At 38.1% G+C, this 17,582-nt stretch overlaps 1 protein-coding gene across 1 annotated transcript in view; it reads left to right on the top strand.

Annotated features, from left to right (window-relative positions):
- The window catches only part of TPPP (tubulin polymerization promoting protein), a 68,470-nt gene that overhangs the window by 37,784 nt on the left and 13,104 nt on the right, over window positions 1-17,582 (top strand). Inside the window, exon 3 of the mRNA XM_010576867.1 lies at window positions 16,680-16,833. Within this exon, the coding sequence (XP_010575169.1) occupies window positions 16,680-16,833 (154 nt within the window). The remainder of the gene's footprint in view (window positions 1-16,679; window positions 16,834-17,582) is intronic.

Genomic DNA, 17,582 nt, shown 5'->3' with positions numbered 1-17,582 from the left:
TTGTAGCTGTGGTCTCATAGGGCTTTGTTGACCTATGTAGGTGTAGAATAAGGTGTTTAGCAGTGCGTAAAGCTTGCTTTGGTTATGTTCCACCCTATCAGACTTTGTTTAATGATTGAAGCAGAGCATTGGCCTGAACCAGTTGCTGTTGAGCTCCTCCTGGGTTTGCTGTCCTTACTGTGAAAAATTAACTATAAATACATGCATCAAGTACTTAAGCTAGTTTTAAATTAACTACTTGTAAAAACATACCTAACATAGAGGTTTTGTAATAAAAATGACCAGCATGTAACCCTGCAAAGATGTTTGTCCGTTGCTTGTTATGAGGGGGTTTCCACGGTAGACCTGTACCTGCACATATGCTGTGCAGCACATAGAGCTTAACAGTGTATATGTACATGTCATTGTCTTAATCTATTGGTTTTATGTCATCCTGTTTTCCTGCAAGAGTCAGTTTGCAGTTTTGCTTTATAGGCTATGAGGATATAGTTGGCTTGCTTATGAACAGCAATCTACCCTACAGGCAGTGCTAGTGGAGTGTGAGAGACCAGATGTTGAATTAGCTCCCATGGAAATTCATCAGTGGTCCTCATTCAGAAGATTTTGTATCACAAATAAATGGGATAAATGGGTATATAAGAATCTGGTAGGTAGGACAGTCTTCTGACATATGCACTGGAATAAGAGCACAGAATTCTAATACTAAATTGCACCATTAACTGGCCAAAATTTAGAAAACTTACCCTCCTTTACCAAACTTATGGGAATGGATATTACTACATTGAATATCCTTCTTGCACCAAAATACCATATTGTCAGCAAATGACAGTTTGGAGCAATACTTGACTTTCTTGCTTCAGCTGGTAAAATCTGTGGCTTTGAAGAAAATGTCAGCTTCAGAACTGAGATAGTAATTCAGGAAAAAAGCTGTGAAGCCTTATTTTCTGAATGTAAGTAACTAAGAGCTGCTAGATATTGCTAATGTAAAAATGTAGTAATCCCTGTTTGAAGATGAAAGAGAAGGTGCCCTTTGTACAAAGCAGAAATCAAGAGGGCAGCACTTATTTAGCAGTTTGTATTCAAAAGCTGGAGAGTTGTGACCTGCCAGAGGATGAAAGAGCGATGCATTTAAAGGGAGTTTGTATTCCTCTTCAGGAAGGTTTCTGATGTTTGGTATGGCTTGCTACATTGTGAGGGTTTTGGGCAGTTTGGGGTGGTGGGTTTTTTTGGAAGGAAAAGCTTCTAAGGTATTTTAATAAGGATTTTCTAAGGTATCTGATCACAGCAACGTTGTTCAACTGGACTCATCTAAGGACAGCTTCAGTTTCATCCTGGCATGCAGGGGGTCCTGTGCCCTGATAGATTTTGCAGCAGATGTAAGAGACAGGCTAAATTTGGCAGAAATTTCCCCTAATAGTTCAGTAACTCTAGCTGTTCCCTTAGTTCAGTCACTGAAGTTATGTTAGACATCTCCAAAATTGTTGGAATCTTTCTCAGCGTTGGCTTGATACCTTCCTTCAGTAGCTGTTGATCTAAATAAGTCACAGATTTCTAAAAGAATGTACACTTGTTCTTTCATAGTCTCCTCTGCTTTCATGATTCATTCCAATATCTTGGAGGCTTCCCAATTGTTCCTTGTCATTTTGGTTCATGATGATGATGTCTGCAAGATAAAAAACTCTGGGTAAACCTCTGTTTATTGTAAACTTCTGGATCTTTTAGATACAGCTAGTGCTTTGAATTAAGAGAAGTGTGCTGTAAATGAAAGAATATCTGTATTGGTGTTAACTGTCACAATTTTCTGCATTTCTTTTACATTGGTTTCAGATGCACATGAGTCAGCACTGTAAAGACTGATAAACAAACCTTTAATCCATGGGAGGAGATAGATTCCCATAGAGAATTTGGTCACTATCTGTTTATAGCTTTCACAAAGTGCCAGGACATTATTGGCATGGACTGTTCTGCAGATTCTGTGGTACAACTGAGACTTCCATTAGTAAAATATGTTTCCGTCTTTGGACGCAGAGAGAGGATCGATCTCTCTCACCCCGAGGAGGACTGCCTCAGAATTAAAATGGTTTCTTTCTGAAGCTGGATGTAGCTTTATTGTAATTACTTGTTTGGCAGATTATCTCTGGTAGAGTTATTTTAGGATTTTTAATTTTCACTTAGGATTTTTTATCAGGAAGTGGATAGAACTCTGTGGTTTGCAAACCCTCTTATGTTTTTTTCTTTTCAGTCTCTGCTTTGCCTACATTGAATTGTTCAGGTCTCAGAACTCAAGGGCCTGCACTTGCCGCTTGGGAGGTGAATTGCGCTTCCTGCAGGTGTTCCTTGTTATGACTGGGAAGGGAATCTTCATTCAAATAGATGGTTGTCATGTCAATTACCACAACTTTGTGTTGAGATGGGAAATGCATGGAGATGGCTCTTGGGGTATACAAAATAAGTAGGCAGATGCATTAGCTATTTTTTCCCTAAGCTGTGCAAAGGTACATATCCCCACAACATATGGTAAGGAGAAATGACAGAGGCATAGCAGAGGAACTTACTAAAGAATTTCTCTGCTTTGGCAATAGCATACATATGGAATTGTCTTTAGACTTGTGAATCTATAGGAGAAATGAGGTGCCACCTTTCTCATATGCAAGCATTATATATAGCTTTTGCTGCTGTATAATTTAGCCTGAAGACTTCCCATCTGCATTGACAGCTACTCCTAGCCTCAGTTCTCTTTCTGTAGGAAAGAGAAATTTGCTTCCAGAGAAAATAGTAAGGAAGGAAACAGTCCAGAACTGGTACTTGACTAGAAGGCATGAATAACAGAAAAACAAGTATTTAGCTCTCAATTTATGTATATCTCTATGGCACACATGAGCAATAATGTTTTGAGACTAGCTACAAGTGTTAGCAGAATGTGAGCCTTTTCAGCTTCTACATGAAAAGTTTTGCACTTTCCAGTAGTAGAACCTGCTCATCACTCTGTATTCTAATGGAGGTTATATCAGTGCCTGTTCTGCAAAAGAACAGTAAGATTTTTCTGGAAATGACATTGATGCTTGTATGAGCAGAGAGAAGTAACTTCTGTAATAGATACGTGCATCATTGCTTTGTGGTAATGTTGCAACAGAGCTTTTTTCAAGAATGTAGGATATGTATGAAGTCAGACCACTCAAAGGCAAATTAGCTTCTTTGGATCCATACAAAAAATTAAAGCACTGTGCTTAAATAAGGATCCTGTTGACATGACAATTGTCTTACATTTATTCTTTGGTCTGAATGGAAGTAGCCTTGGTTTATCGTTATTTATGGGTTTGGTTTGCTGGGTTTTTTGGTCTCTTGTCACCTTATTGCAGCATCAGCTCTGAAAAATGTTGGTTTTGTTAAGCTGTTTTTCATTATGCTTCAGTTTCAGGTTAACTTGAAAGCATTTTATTATGTGCCATGAGAAGAATTCAATGTGCTTGGTGTTCCCCTATTCATTCCCTGTGATAAGGACATATCAAAGCTATCGCGAAAGGGGAACTGAGAAAAATTGTGCTCTTGATGTAGAATTTGTCTTCTGACATTCTCTTGAACACCCCACCTTAGGGAATTTATTTTCAATGTGATTTCTGGGCCAGTTACAATTTTGCGTATGTGGTTTTCAAAAATACCTTGTTCATCAGTTAAAACTCTTTGTTGCTTAAAAACCTTCATTTATGTGCCTAGTGTTCTAGATGACTTGTATATAATCTGAACTAGAAAGCGTGATGTCTACCAAATAAGAACAACAGCAAATTGAGAGATATTTCTGAAAACTTGGATTTGGTATCTGGAATACCTTTGGCTTTTAGTTTGTTTTGTCATGTGAAGAAGGCTAAAAAAATGCAAGACTGGACATTTAAAAAAAATATTCTTACAATAGTTGTAAGTTCAGCTTACTTCCTAATTTTCCATGTCAGCAAGAATTAGCTTGGATGCATAGATTTCCTATTTTGTTTCCCATCTCCTGGGTCCCCCCCCCCCCCCTTTTTTTTTTTTGTTTAAGAAAAATTTTTTTCCACAAATTTTTTGTGTGCATTCAGTTTTTGAGTGAACTAACTAGCTTTGTTCCCGGTTGAAGTAATTTCATGTTTCTGCAAGTTTGTAGCTGATTGAACAATGTTGTACCCAAAGCAAGAACATAATTTAAAGTGTTGAAATGTCAATTGTCTACATCTCTAATATATGCAATTATTTTTTCTCTGTGTGCACTTTTTTTACTTGTGGGCAAAGACTAAGAGGAATATTTTGCACATCAAACAACTATAGATTTCCTGTTTTCCTTTTTTAAATAGTACAGTGGATATCTCTTCAGGTGGATATCTCTTCAAATATTCTCCTACTCTTGTTGTAAACTGTTTGAGAGACTGGTTTGGCCACAATCTGCCTGTTTTTCTGTCTTGCTTTTTGTTTTGTAAAATGGGAATGACTGCTGGCAGTGCAGACAATTGCATTAGTAATTTTAAGTCTCTAACTCCTGTTTCAGAAGACATGAAGGTAAGAGGGATATGGGGAGCTGGACGTTGTTGTGAGTGTTGGAGTTTTAACACAGATTCAAATCTCCCATACAAGGAACACAGGTAGAATGGGAAGATTGGAGACATCTGCATATTTAGAGCTTTACTGTGACCATCTAATTTGCCCTTCATGTGGGAAGGCAATCTTCCAGAAGGCGAGGCATGTGCAGTTTCTTTGTTATTTAGGTTGTATGTCTGGTTTTGCTTGAAAGAGAAATTGTGGTATTTCTGCTGTGTGCATACCTGCAGTCTGGATTCTCGCTTCTTGAAGTTTGTGATTTGGTCCTTGGCCATTGGTTATGACAAACAGATGTCTTGTGGGTTTCTCTGCATGCAACCTCTGGATATGAACTGCCATTGTACTTAGTTTTTCTTCTTTCACTTGATGTGTCATTCTTGATTTCACACCTTTCTGTCTCCATCCATGGTCAACGATTCCTGTAGACTGAGCTTGCACTCTCAGTTAATGCCAGCTGTCTATTTTTAATGCTGCCACCTTCTCATATTGCCAGCAGAAAACATTAGCAGATATACATACATCTGAGTTTTCTCCCCGTCTTCAAGATCACTAAAACAACCCCTCCCACATAAACACACTTTTTTACTTACCTGAATATATCTGACCTCTCAGGAGAGTTCACTATCATTGATCTGTCACTGGATTCAGAAGCTGCTTTCATGCTTATATGTTGATTTGACATGGAAAAAATTCCAACCCTGTGAAATCCTTTGAAAAACTGGAATGGTGCTGTTGTAAAACCATCCGACAATGATATTTTCTTATTGGGACAGTCTATAAAAATCTGTTGGTTTTCAATTCTGTGTTATTAGACTCTAAAGGAAAATACCACCATGGATTAAATGAGACTGATGCTCTGGCTTCCATAGTAGCATTTTTGGAAGCCACGAGCTGCTACCACAGTCCCCAGATATATCAAGCTGTGTTGCTCAATGTTTAAATTATGTTTCAGAAATAGCTATGCAAAGACGCTTCTTATGTATAGTATTAAATGGTATTATACTTTTATCTCAAAAAAAACCCCAAACAAAACAACAGACGAGTCTGTAACTGGAAATATTTACTTGGAGGGTAGGGGGGGAATGTCCTGGAGCTGGGTACCTCAGCTATCAGCTAGTGCTTTCTACGTTTCTTGGCCACGAAATAGGAGAAAACTTGCTGTATCTTGGCATTATGATCATTAACAAACAGCAGCAGTGCCTGAATAATAGAGTGAATATGCTCTGTGTGAATTAAAGGTTGTTCTTCCATCCCTTTCCCTTCATTTTTCTTGTCTTCAGTCTGTGACTTTTTTTCTTTATCCTGAACAGTGTAACTTCTGAATTAGGATGGGAGTCTTGTCAGAGGCCTCATGGGAACAGAGTGTTCCACACATCTTTCCCTATTGGAAGAAGCAATAAAATGTTCAAATTGCACTTGTAGTTTTACTTGAGCTTCATAGTGATTTTTAAAAACATGTCCCCGCAATTCACACCCTTTGCCTTGCCACCATCTTGCATTGTTCTTTTCATGCTGCTCTGATGTAGATTGGCCCAATGTAGGTGAAATGGCCATTTTGGTAGCTATAAAGATCCTGCCTGGGAATTAAAAAACCCTCATAATATTAGACATTGTAAAGATATGGAGCTAGGCTTTTTGCTGAAACATCGCAAAAGCCCAGGAGGAAAATGACAAAGAATTTCTAGGAAAATTAGCAGCATGTAGAAGTTTTGGGTTTTTTTTAATGTAATTTTAAGGAAAAACTGAGAGGAGAAAAACTTTTGGATGATATGTTGCTAGAAAGAAGCTTGGATCCTCACTGTTGTTGCACAATAATGAGTTGGATTCTGTTATTCCATTCCTTGTGGAATGGTTTACTTTCAAGGTCCAATTCAGTTCTTAATGAAAACATAATTTAAGCTCTAACGTCTTGAGACTTAGTGAGTTATGATCTTACTGTGTCATGTCCTATTTAATAATGCCATTGTTCCTTGACCTCTTGTAGTTGCACTTGAATTTTGTCTGAATTGAGTAAGATGTCATATATAATCATACAATATCTAGTCCTTAGTGAGATACTGTGCTTTTCTCTTCTGAGTCTTATTAATAAAAATAGCACTGTCTTATGTAACCGTTTGATTTCTACTGTGGAGATTTCATTTTTCTTTCCTCTATCAAATGCCACGTCCTGTTCTTGGTTAACTGATCTCATCAAAGGAGGTAACTTGTCTTCCCTGAATGTCAGCACAGTCAAAAGACAGATACTTCATGTGGAGAGAAAGCAGTAAGGAAGGTTGCTGGCTATCAAAAGCCTGAGGGGACTGGGTGCTAACACAAAAGTGCATTGGGTTACAACTCCTTTCCTATCTCTGATTGTCATGTATTTGTACAAATTTGGGTTAATATTATAACAGAAGTCCTGAAAAATAGCTAGTAATCTGAAAGCTGTTCCTGAGAATCTTTTTCTTTTCATATTTATGAACAATTTTGTATAGTTTCTATGGATTAACTGCTTGGGATCAAATGCATTCACTTTTGCTTAGAGGACGTTTGGATGTGCAGCACTGGTCTTGCCCACGGTGACAGCTTGTGATGGTATTCTAGCTTCCTTTCAACAGGGTTTGTGTTGGACATTGTTTCATTGCTTGTACACTGGTCTCCTTTTTAACCAAATATTTTCACACTGCTAAGGAGAGTGAATCAAAATAAACCTAGCTGCTGGGTTTTTTTTCTTGTTTTTTTTTCTGGGACATGAATGAGATGTGTCAGTTTATGGGATTGCTGGTGAGAGCTAGAAGGATGTCTTATCTGTATTTCCTACTTTTCTTTCCCTGGGTTATCAAGCAATGAGTTCATGTGCACTGCTTTAACTGGCAGAGAAAGTACAGGTGATGTTGGTTCTTTGCCCTGTCTTCTCAGCTGTGATGTCTTTGCCATAAGCCTCTGCACTTCAACAGCAGAAAGAGCTTTTGAAACTCTAGGGGCTGTATCAGCTGCTTCAGCTCTCTGAAAGATAAAATGCTAAGCATTATTTTAAGAAAATAGCTTCTTATTACTAGCTTATGTAGTAAGCTCATCACAGCCTGGGGAAGACTGACAGAGGAAACGATTAGCTATTGAGAACTGTTAGTAAATCTTCAGCTATCCTCAACTGCTTTGATTTATTGGTATGAGACTGACTTAATGAGCACTACGACATCATCCTCTTGGATTTTCATATTTTGGATGTGCTCAGCAGTGTCCCTGGCAGCTGTAAACTGTATTAGGTTGTTACACCGTGATTAACAGTTTCTGCTCCCTTCCCCTATCATCTCTGTGTGTGCCCAGCCTGGTGTATATCCTTAAGATGACAAGAGCCAAAGAGAACAGCAAATAAATTGAGCCCTCTGGAGAAGAAACCAGCATATCTGCAGAAGCTTCGTTCTGAGGCACTGTCTTCCTGCTTCAGCACTAGTTTGTCCCCTACCATTTGGGTCTAAGACCTGTCTGCAGCCTCTCTTTTTTTGCTGTCCATTTCTTACATCCTTCTGTACTTTGGCTAACTTCCCTGCTGCTGTCACTCACCCCTGCCATGTCCTTTAATGTCTAACTTCCATCCAACTTGCCATCACAAATAATGCCAGTCCTTCATGCACCCGAAAGATAGATTTCTATATTACAGAACAACATGATCTGTATGTTGCGTGTAACTTATTGCATTCTTTCACAGAAGTAGGCAGCATTCTAAGGATAAAAGCAATACGCTTGTGATAAAATTACTTTTATCCATTGTTAGTGTACAGTTATTACATTATGTGTGTAGCGTCCAGGGGTTTGACAGCCAGAACATCTCTCTTCTTTGTATGATACCAGTTAACAAGGAAATGTTGAAGTCCTCCCAGACTACTTGGTAGCACATGCTTCTATCTCTTTTCAGACTTGGGTACATGCCTGTCATGAGAAATGCATTTGCAAACTCCTTCGACGTAAGCTGGGGCATGTGCTTCCTTCAGACTTCACAGACTTTTCCAAATAATTTCTTTGCAGCTTTTTATCAGTAGCTAACTATTACATGGGTCTTTGCTCTTAAATATCCACTTATAGCATTATTTTTGTTCTCTGAAACTGAAAAAAAACCCAACCCCCAAACAAGTGGATTCTGCTACTTCTTTAAGCTGATTTCTTCTCTCCCTCTAAGCCCTGTATAACCATCAGACGTACTTTCTGCTTGGACTTTTTCTTTTCCTCATCCTCCTTAAGTCCCATTAATCTCTTTAACCCCTTTAATTTATTCTGGGGTTTGCTTTCCTTTGGAAGCTTTTACCTACTACATGTTTTTGCCAAGTCATTTTCTTTCTCCAGCCCCCCTCTTCATTCCCTTCCCAATACTATTTTTTCTGATAGGCTCATAGATTTTGGGTTTGCCCACCCCCCTTTTTTTTTAACTTCAGATTTTATTTTAATGGAAATGAATTTTCACTGTGAATGAAGCACATAGGAAGGAAATGCAACAAAAATAAAGCCAAGAGGAGGAAAAGGTTAACTTAAAACATAGGAGAAGAGAGTTTTCACGAGAGAAGTCTAAAATATTTAGATTAAAATAAAGCCTGATAAAGATATCAACTGCTGGTTTAGTGAGCTGCTGAAGTCCTCTTGCTTCAGATTTTCAAAGCACAGCAGTTCACAAGCTGTCACAGTTTCAGATACTTAGAATGAACTAGATGCACTTTGCTTTACCCTTGCTCACTAATGAGGCAGAAAGCACCCAGAGGGAAACTGGCACTCGCAGGTTCAGTTCCACAGTGAATGATGTGTGTTCTTCTGCCCTTGCTGCCCACTCCCTGACTCCGGAGAGGCTTCTGCAAGTGATGACTATTGCTGTGATATAGAGAGAGCATTTCACCCTGCAGTTGGCATTGTGCCTCTCTTGTTCCTTTGCTCTCCTGGAATGATGAGAAAACTGATGATGGCATTGCCTTGTGATTGTGGGGTATATGAAGCCATTCAGTTCAACTCCTTATGTCTGAGTTGGCCAAGATGCTAGAAATTACATTTATAGTAATTGTGAAGGTCATCTGGATGTCATCTTTGTCAGTCCTCATCTTTCCCTCAAGGGAATCCCCTTCTGGCAAACAGCCATGGACTCAAAGGCACCTGTGTTCCAGAAGTGGCTGCTACCTTAGCTGAAGATCCTGTTGTAGCTTCTTCCTAGGATCATTTTTCTGAGGCTATCTTCTGGAAGTAAATCTTCTTTCCTAGTAATTTGCCAATTTACTCCTGCTTGCATCAACATCCAGATGTCTAATTTCAGTATCCTAGTTCTACCTGTTAATTGCGTAGAAGTCTCTGATGCAAGGTGGTACCTCAAGTTTTGTTTTCTTAATTGGTTCTTTTATAACCATCTTTCTTGAGAGCCATTAGTGCAGCACAAAGAACCCGGTAGAATTGTATTACAGTATCTTTCTCTCCCCCCCTTCTCCCTTCAGCTATATTTATCAAATTTTTATACAAGTCTCTGCTTTGGGTTAGTCATACATTGTTCAGTTTTATCGAGGAAACCATGTTCTCTTTTTAATTCTTAAGTTTTTTGCATTATATATCTAAATTTTGTAATTTTGTTCTTGACTGATATACAGCAAGAAACAGATCTTCACAGGATATGTTAAATACTCCATTAGATTGCAAGGTTCTAGCAGCCTAGTTAGCCTACCTACAGACCTAGCTTTAGTTTAGGACTTTTTTTCGGCTGTCAATTGTGGGGCTGATGGCCAGTAAAAATGCTGAGCTGTGTAGCCCAAAGAGAGCGGAAAGTGAAAATTGTAAACTACAAAAGGGAAAAAATAAACTACCAGCCCTGTGGCACAGTCTGCTTCTTGGTTGAACAGATTAGCCTTGGGCTTTGTGCTGGTAACATTAGAGGAGACATTCTGGGGAAAAAGAATACATCTGTTAGATGAGCAATGTATTTCGCAGAGATCAGTATAAAACTTTTTTGCTTCAAGGAATTTGTGGTACCTTTTTACTGTCAACACGTACAGTACAAATACCACTAACCATTGGTATTAATGTACATTATGTTTATAGACTACATCCGGAAGACTTGGTATGTTATCACAAGTAGCAAGAAAAGAATAAATGTCAGTTCTACTAAATGAACAGGAGTGAATGCTTTGGGAAATACCATGGTAATAATGATAAAGTTGCTGCTGTAAAGTGGTAAATCAGAAAAATCTATTTGTATGAAAATCAGGGAGTTTCAGCTGTAGTGAGTTTTTAGTATGACAGATTGCTTTTGGGAAAAAAGTGAAAAATCCTGGACAAGTTGAGCAAGATCCATCTATTATTTCTCTTAACTTACGAAAATGAAACATGTTTTAGAAGAAACACTTCCCATTTCCCATTGTTTGTTAAAATTAAGTAGAAACAGCTACAGTTCGAAGTCTGGTCTGAATGTCATTAGGAAATATGCCTTTGTTGAGGTTTGGGGTAAAAAGTCCCACTTATGGTCTGTTCTCAATGTTACCACGACACCTTTATATTTGAATAATTAAAATTATTAGTTCTGATAATTCAGGAGCGTTTCTTATTATTTGGTTAGCAGTTACCTACATGGATGTGGGAGCAGTAGTGGCAAATCGGAAATTGCCTAGTTAAACTTATTGTGCCAGTAAGTCAGAAACTGTGACAAATAAGCCACTCAGGCATTCTGTTGCCAGCACAGTCCTTCATTCTGTCTTCTGAATGAATGAGACTGCCTTGGGACGGGAATAAATATAGGGAGTACCCAAAGTCCTGTTTGTTCTGATTTACAAGAGATGACGCTGTTGAGTTTTACTTGATTGCTCGGTTGACTGAGACACCCAAGTCCATGGTGAATTTAGACTAAATAAACCATACAAACAAAGCTCCTTGTACAAGAGTTTATACAAAAACATTTGTTGGGCTCCCACCTCTAGTTATGCTGTCTTCAGACCCTTGTCAGACTTTCTGTACTCCTTAGACCTTTGTGGGTAGATGACAACTTCCATGGCAAAACAGTCCTGGTTAGTGTATCCTGCTGTCATCCTCTCTGGCATGCTAGCTGGAATAGAGGCTTCTCTGAGTATTTTTAGTTCTTCCTTTCCCTGTTCAATCTAAGAAAACTGAAAGCAAAAGTGACCTTTTGGGATGGGCGTATGGGATGACTTTTCGTAGCTCAGAGATTAAGAGAGAAAACGATTAAGTTGGAGACTGCTGTATTAACACTGAACTGTAATAGTGCTATGGAGATAAAGATTTCTAATATTGGTCAAGAATTTTGTGTATTGGGTATGTGGAGTGTATTTGTATAGCTTTTCTTCTCAGCTAAAATTATAGACAACTGTTAATCCAAATAGTATTTAAGTCCATATAAAATGGAAGTATTAATTTGCAACAGTACATTTTCACACTGCATTATTCTAATCTTGTGAACACAGGACACTGTTAGTGGCAATATTTGCAAATGAAAACTGCATCACTTGCTATTGCAGTCTACTTTGGGCCAATGTTTGATCTTTTACACTTTATGTTCACTCTGCTGATGTCCAGGCTCAGAACCGATGCTTTTATGTATGTGGATTTGGGCTCCTAAAAGCAAACTGAGGAGTTCAAGCTTTAGTTCAGAATCTTCCCATTGGTAGTGGTTACATGTGGAGGGACCTGTCAAGGAAGGGGAAGTGATGGGAAGCTTCCTAAAATTCTTCTGAGTGTGTTCAGTCTGTTCCCAAAGGTAGGCATGGATACAAGCCACTTCCATGAGTATACCATGAATACCCTGTTTCCTCCACCCAAGGATGATGCATTAGAGTAATTCTGTTTGTTGTAAGAAGCAGAGCTTAAAATAGAACGGCATGTAGGAATGTGTCCTTCCTAAACATAAAGGTTTCTTTGTGTCATAATAAAGTACAGGGCTTTAAAAATTTATATTATTAATGTCCCTCATATATATTTTGTTCTTTTCATTGAGGTGGCCAATCTTATGACGACTGTTTTCATACAAGCCTTTTTTTCCCCACCTTCCCTCTATTATTACTGTTTTCCATTTTGTCTCATTTTCTGGTCAGATAGTTTTAATTTGCATTTCCAGTGTCATGTTTCCATAGCTGTTCACACGTTCCTTCTATTCCATTCATCATCTTTTTTCTTTTTTTTTCTTTTTCGCCTTTTTTTTTCCCTTTTCTTTTTTAACGTACAGTATTTTATCTTCTTTATAGGTCTCTATTAACTATCTGGAGTGCTAAACCTAAGAGAAGGGTGTTAGTAGCTGAGAGATTGCCCTTGGCATACTTAATTGTAGACAAGTTGTTTGAACTTGTAACACTTGGAAAATGAAAGTTAATATATTTGTTTTGTTATTCCCATGGAAACAAGATATTTATAAAATATTTATAATGAGCTTCTAAAAACAAGTTACAAATATACACAAAGAAGCTGATTCTTTGTAGCAGTTGCTTAATAGAAAGAAACTGGTTTGCTTGGGATTTTTAGTTGGTTTTTTTTAGTTTAACTTCGTGACCTCTGAAAAGCTGGTGTTAGGAAGGGGCCTCCATTTTATATGGACTTGAATACTATTTGTGGGCTGTGAGCGCACATTGCCGGCTCATGCCCAGCTTTCCATCCACCAGTACCCCCAGGTCCTTCTCCGCAGGGTGTTTCTGTGGATCTGGAGGGGGCTGATCCTGTGGCTTAAGAGCGTGTAAATCAAGAGCTATGTAGGTTTGTTGAGAGACTTTGCCTCTGTCATTTTGACCTACTCAGCCTGTTTTCTCCTCTGCATTCAACCCGTGACTGCACAGACAGAAGAGAGGGTCGGAGCGTGCTGTCCTGCTGAGTAACCGTGATGACAGCAGCTGCTCAGAGTTCTTTGAGACCTGCCTCTAGAGACAGGAGGTGTTGTAGCATTCCTACCTGGTAATTTAGATGCTATGGTACGTGGCATACATGTACCGTACATGGCGTACCAAAAGTGCCAGAACATGTTGTGAGTTAATCAAGAGTTACGTTGTTAGGCTTTTCCATGAGACTTGGCGTACTTTGCACCTGTAGAATTTTTGAGTTAATTGTGATGCTTTTCAAATGGATTTGATAATATTGTAATAGATGGAAGGGGGAGAGATGATGGTTTTTGGAGTGTGGAGGAAGATATTGAATTTCAAATTTAAAGCTGCTTTATTTAGGAAACTTTTACTTGGAGTATAGTTCCAAAAATTCCTTTACTCCCAATCTATTTTTAGTGTCACTCCAATTAATGTATTTTGCTGGTAAAGAATATCTGCCATGATGCACATTTCTTTTTCTTTTGCATCCCGCAGCAATACTACATTCCTCATATATGTATCCAATTTGTGGTTGCACCTTAAGTTGGAGGGGGAAAAAACTCATTTCCTTTCCCCATGTTAGTGTGACGGGGAAAAGACCAAATGTGAGGTGGGAATGGCTATGTCTTAGACCAGAAAGAGATGTTCTTTGTTCCTCTTGGCACCCTTATTTATGTATTTTTCCTTTTAATACAGGAGAAGGAAAAAAAAAAAAAGTTGTGCTCTTCTATTTGATAAGTGCAGAACCAAAAATTCTACATGTGTTAATAAAAATAAAAGGAGTCAACATGAACTTCAACTGTTTTTGCTGAACATGGTCATTCCCTTTCCCATTGTGATGATCCTGAGTGATGATTCGAGCTAAACTGTAGCAATCCCGATTGGAGTTTGAAAGGTCTGTATGTTAGACTTGGCTGTGAGTCTGTAGTGAACAGGGGCCTTAGTGTGGTGTTGCACTGACGCTTTGCAGTGATTGCCAATGCCATCTTTTTCTAAATGAGAGGCAAAACAGAATGCAGTCCTGACCTCTTGAGCTAGTTAAAAGTTCTTGGATATGTTTCATCAGAACAGAGATGTTAATCCTATTAATGAGAATCCTGGACAAATTCTAAGTAGTTAATTGCAGTTTATTCCCTGTGTCTTTCTGATTAATGAAATACTGGATTATATTCTTCTTTTCCATTGTCATGGTGTTCTCTTAGTAGCTACTTCCATGAGATACTCCAGCATATGCTTCACCTAAAGCAGACAAGTAGTTGCAACCAGCAAAGTTTGGTCAAAAAACGGATGAAGTTTATTTCTGGCTAAAATGGGGAGTGTGAGGGATGTAGGGATTTGCTACATGTTGGCCTGTGTTGAAAATAAAGGATACTGGTAATGAATGGTATGTAAAGGGTTGCATTAGTGTTGAATCTTGTGAATAACCAATTTCTCCTTGTTTTAAAAGCCTAGGATAAAATTTCATTTTTGTGTTTAATTAATTGAAGTAGGAGTCACTTCCTAACCGTTGGTGTCTAAAACTGAGAAATCTCACTTCCCCCTTTCATTAGTGGAGGCACCCTCCAACTGAGGGGAATTTGACCTCTGAAGGTATCTAAGAGAAGACCAAAGATAAATCGATGGTAGATAGATGAATTGCTCTTCGCAGTGGCTCTTTGTGACCCTTCAATTAAAATTAGATTTCTACACATAGTTTTTCTAGCCTGAGATTTCTGTTGCCAGTGCAAACTTCCTTTATCCTTGTATCTATCATTTATTGGTGTATAAACAGCTGTCACTGTTGAAAGGATTGGTCTGGGTTGTGTGATGTTCTGTTGTTTGTTGGGTTTTCTTCTGATTTGCTTGAAATACTCTCTAAATTGGCATAAAAAGAAATGCTTAAGCAGCAAACAAAATTTGTGTAGTAGCATGTTTCCCAGCAACATGGATTCTGAAATATTTTTTTGACTTTGAGGGTTTCATAATGTTGTAAGCAATTGAAAACATCTTCTGCTATTAAAGATGGTACTACTTAAGGTTACAGCAGCGTCAGCATCAGAACATCTTTTTGAAAATATTTCTATTTGATCTGTTAAATTTTAGCTTAAAACGTATGGCTAAATTTTGGTGTGTAAATTCTTGTTCTAAAGATCAGGGAATCTGTAATTTAATAATACAGGAAAAGGTGTGGTTTGTGTGTGATATAATTCATAGGAAAGAAAAATTTTAATTTTTTTAATGGTGAGTAATCTCACTAATGCTGTGGCCTTACACCTGAATTTTAAAATGAGAAACACTAAAAATAGTTTTGTATTAGGAAAAAGAAAGGAACAGTGCGTACTCCACTACATTATCTCCTGCCTAAACTGAATATTTTAAAATGCTAGAAAACAGACTTGCATTAATCCCCTTTTGGTTAAACACATCTCTGTAGTGAATGCTGAGTTTCTTTGTAAGTTTTATCAATTGAACCCTTTGGCCTGATGGGTATAAAAGATCTCCAGGAGTGACTCTATAAATAGATGTCTGTAAAGTGTGAATTTCCCACTCTACCTGTCAGATTTTGCACTGTATTGCTGCTATTGCAAAATCTTCTCCACCAAAAGTAAGCCTAAGCAAGTAATTTACTAGTGTGGAAATACAGGCTTCCTATTAGTGAAAACAACAGCAAGTCTTCAGCTCTGAATTTCTGGGGGGTTTATGGGTATATCAGACTGCTATAGTGTGTTCTCCATGAGCCTGTGAATGTTTTATGAAGGTGATAGTCTAAGAAGGAAAACAGGTATTGAATTTAAATGCGTCACTTTAAAATTTGTCAGTCTTTAATAGAGGAGGAATTTCAAGTTTTTAAATGCTTTTCAATAGTTTGCTTTACAGAACAGCATTATTCTTAATTTACTTGTGAATATGTCATATGAATAATATGTCATAACCAGTTACTCAAAGAGGAATAAAAAAATATTAAATAACAAAACTCACTTAAGGTGCTTCAATTCTTGTCTTTTATGTGTGCAAGCTTTACAAGTGATCAACCAAATGAGACTGTATTTGATTTGATAAGCTGCAGGCATTCTGACAGCAGGCCAGGTCCCTTTATTTCCCCTTTATTTCTGAACGTTCATCAAGGGAAGTTTCTAAAGCACTATCCTACTGATGTACATGAAAAAAGAAAGTGATGTTCCTGGAATATGTTTTACTTGACACCATAAATGGGCTGCGTGGGTCTTCGTGTTCTGTTGCGGTTTTCGGTTGTTCACTGTGGTAAACCGAAACCATTCTGCTATTCTTGGAATGCTTGTGTGCTCTCTTGTAATTCCTTTCAATTTCTGTGTGTTTTGACAGGGGAAAGTCTTCCAGAACTATCACTTTTGAGCAGTTTAAGGAAGCTCTTCAAGAACTCTCGAAGAAGCGATTTAAAGACAAGAGTGATGAGGAAGCAGTTCAAGAAATATATAAACTAATTGAAGGAAAAGCCCCGATTATATCTGGAGTAACGGTATGTTACTGATTGAATGGATGGATTGTTCTAGCTGCCCTTTGTTCTACTGCAGTGTTGTTATATTCACCAGCTTCCCTTTACAACCCACAAATCCGAGCAGCATGCCTCTGGGCCTGAAGGCAACAACTGTGCTGAGCTGAGTAGGAGCAGAGATTGTGCAACAGCTGGGTGTTGCACTACTGTGTATTCTTGTGTGGCACTCTCATTGCTTCTGCTGGGAATTGTAGTACCATCTAGCAGCATGGTCCGGAAAATAGAAGGAGAGGTCTTGTCTGTGGTTAGAACACAGAAATGTTCATGAAGAGCGGTGTATCCAAATCCGGAAGAGTAGAAGGGGATTAAATATAGAACCTTATTAAACAGTTCTAAGCTGTCATGTGAAATACCAAAAAGACTAAAGCAAAGAGATCTTAAAATACATTTAATACACCATGTGAATCCCAGAACACTGGAAATCTGGCAATAATTATCATGTGGTCTGGGTTTTATTTTTTGTTTGTTCCAAGTCTGCCAGAACTGTAATGTTCTTTATTTATCTTTCTTTTTTTCTTTTTTAAATATTGGCACTAAGCTTTATATATGAAAAGGAAGTTATAAAGCCTGGCGTACATAAGTTTGGTTGTCCTTTTAAATGCTCAGGTTAGGCAAGCTTTTACCCTGTAGTTCAGGAGATACTGGAGTGTTTACCATCAACTTGAACAGTCCTGTCAATTTAGTTCATCTGCTTAAAATTTGTTCTTCTGAAT

Source organism: Haliaeetus leucocephalus, unplaced genomic scaffold (assembly GCF_000737465.1).
Source record: "Haliaeetus leucocephalus isolate CR32 unplaced genomic scaffold, Haliaeetus_leucocephalus-4.0 Scaffold41, whole genome shotgun sequence".
NCBI classification, from domain to species: domain Eukaryota; kingdom Metazoa; phylum Chordata; class Aves; order Accipitriformes; family Accipitridae; genus Haliaeetus; species Haliaeetus leucocephalus.
Note: the sequence above shows the minus strand (reverse complement) of the source record. Positions and strands in the feature narration are given on the sequence as shown.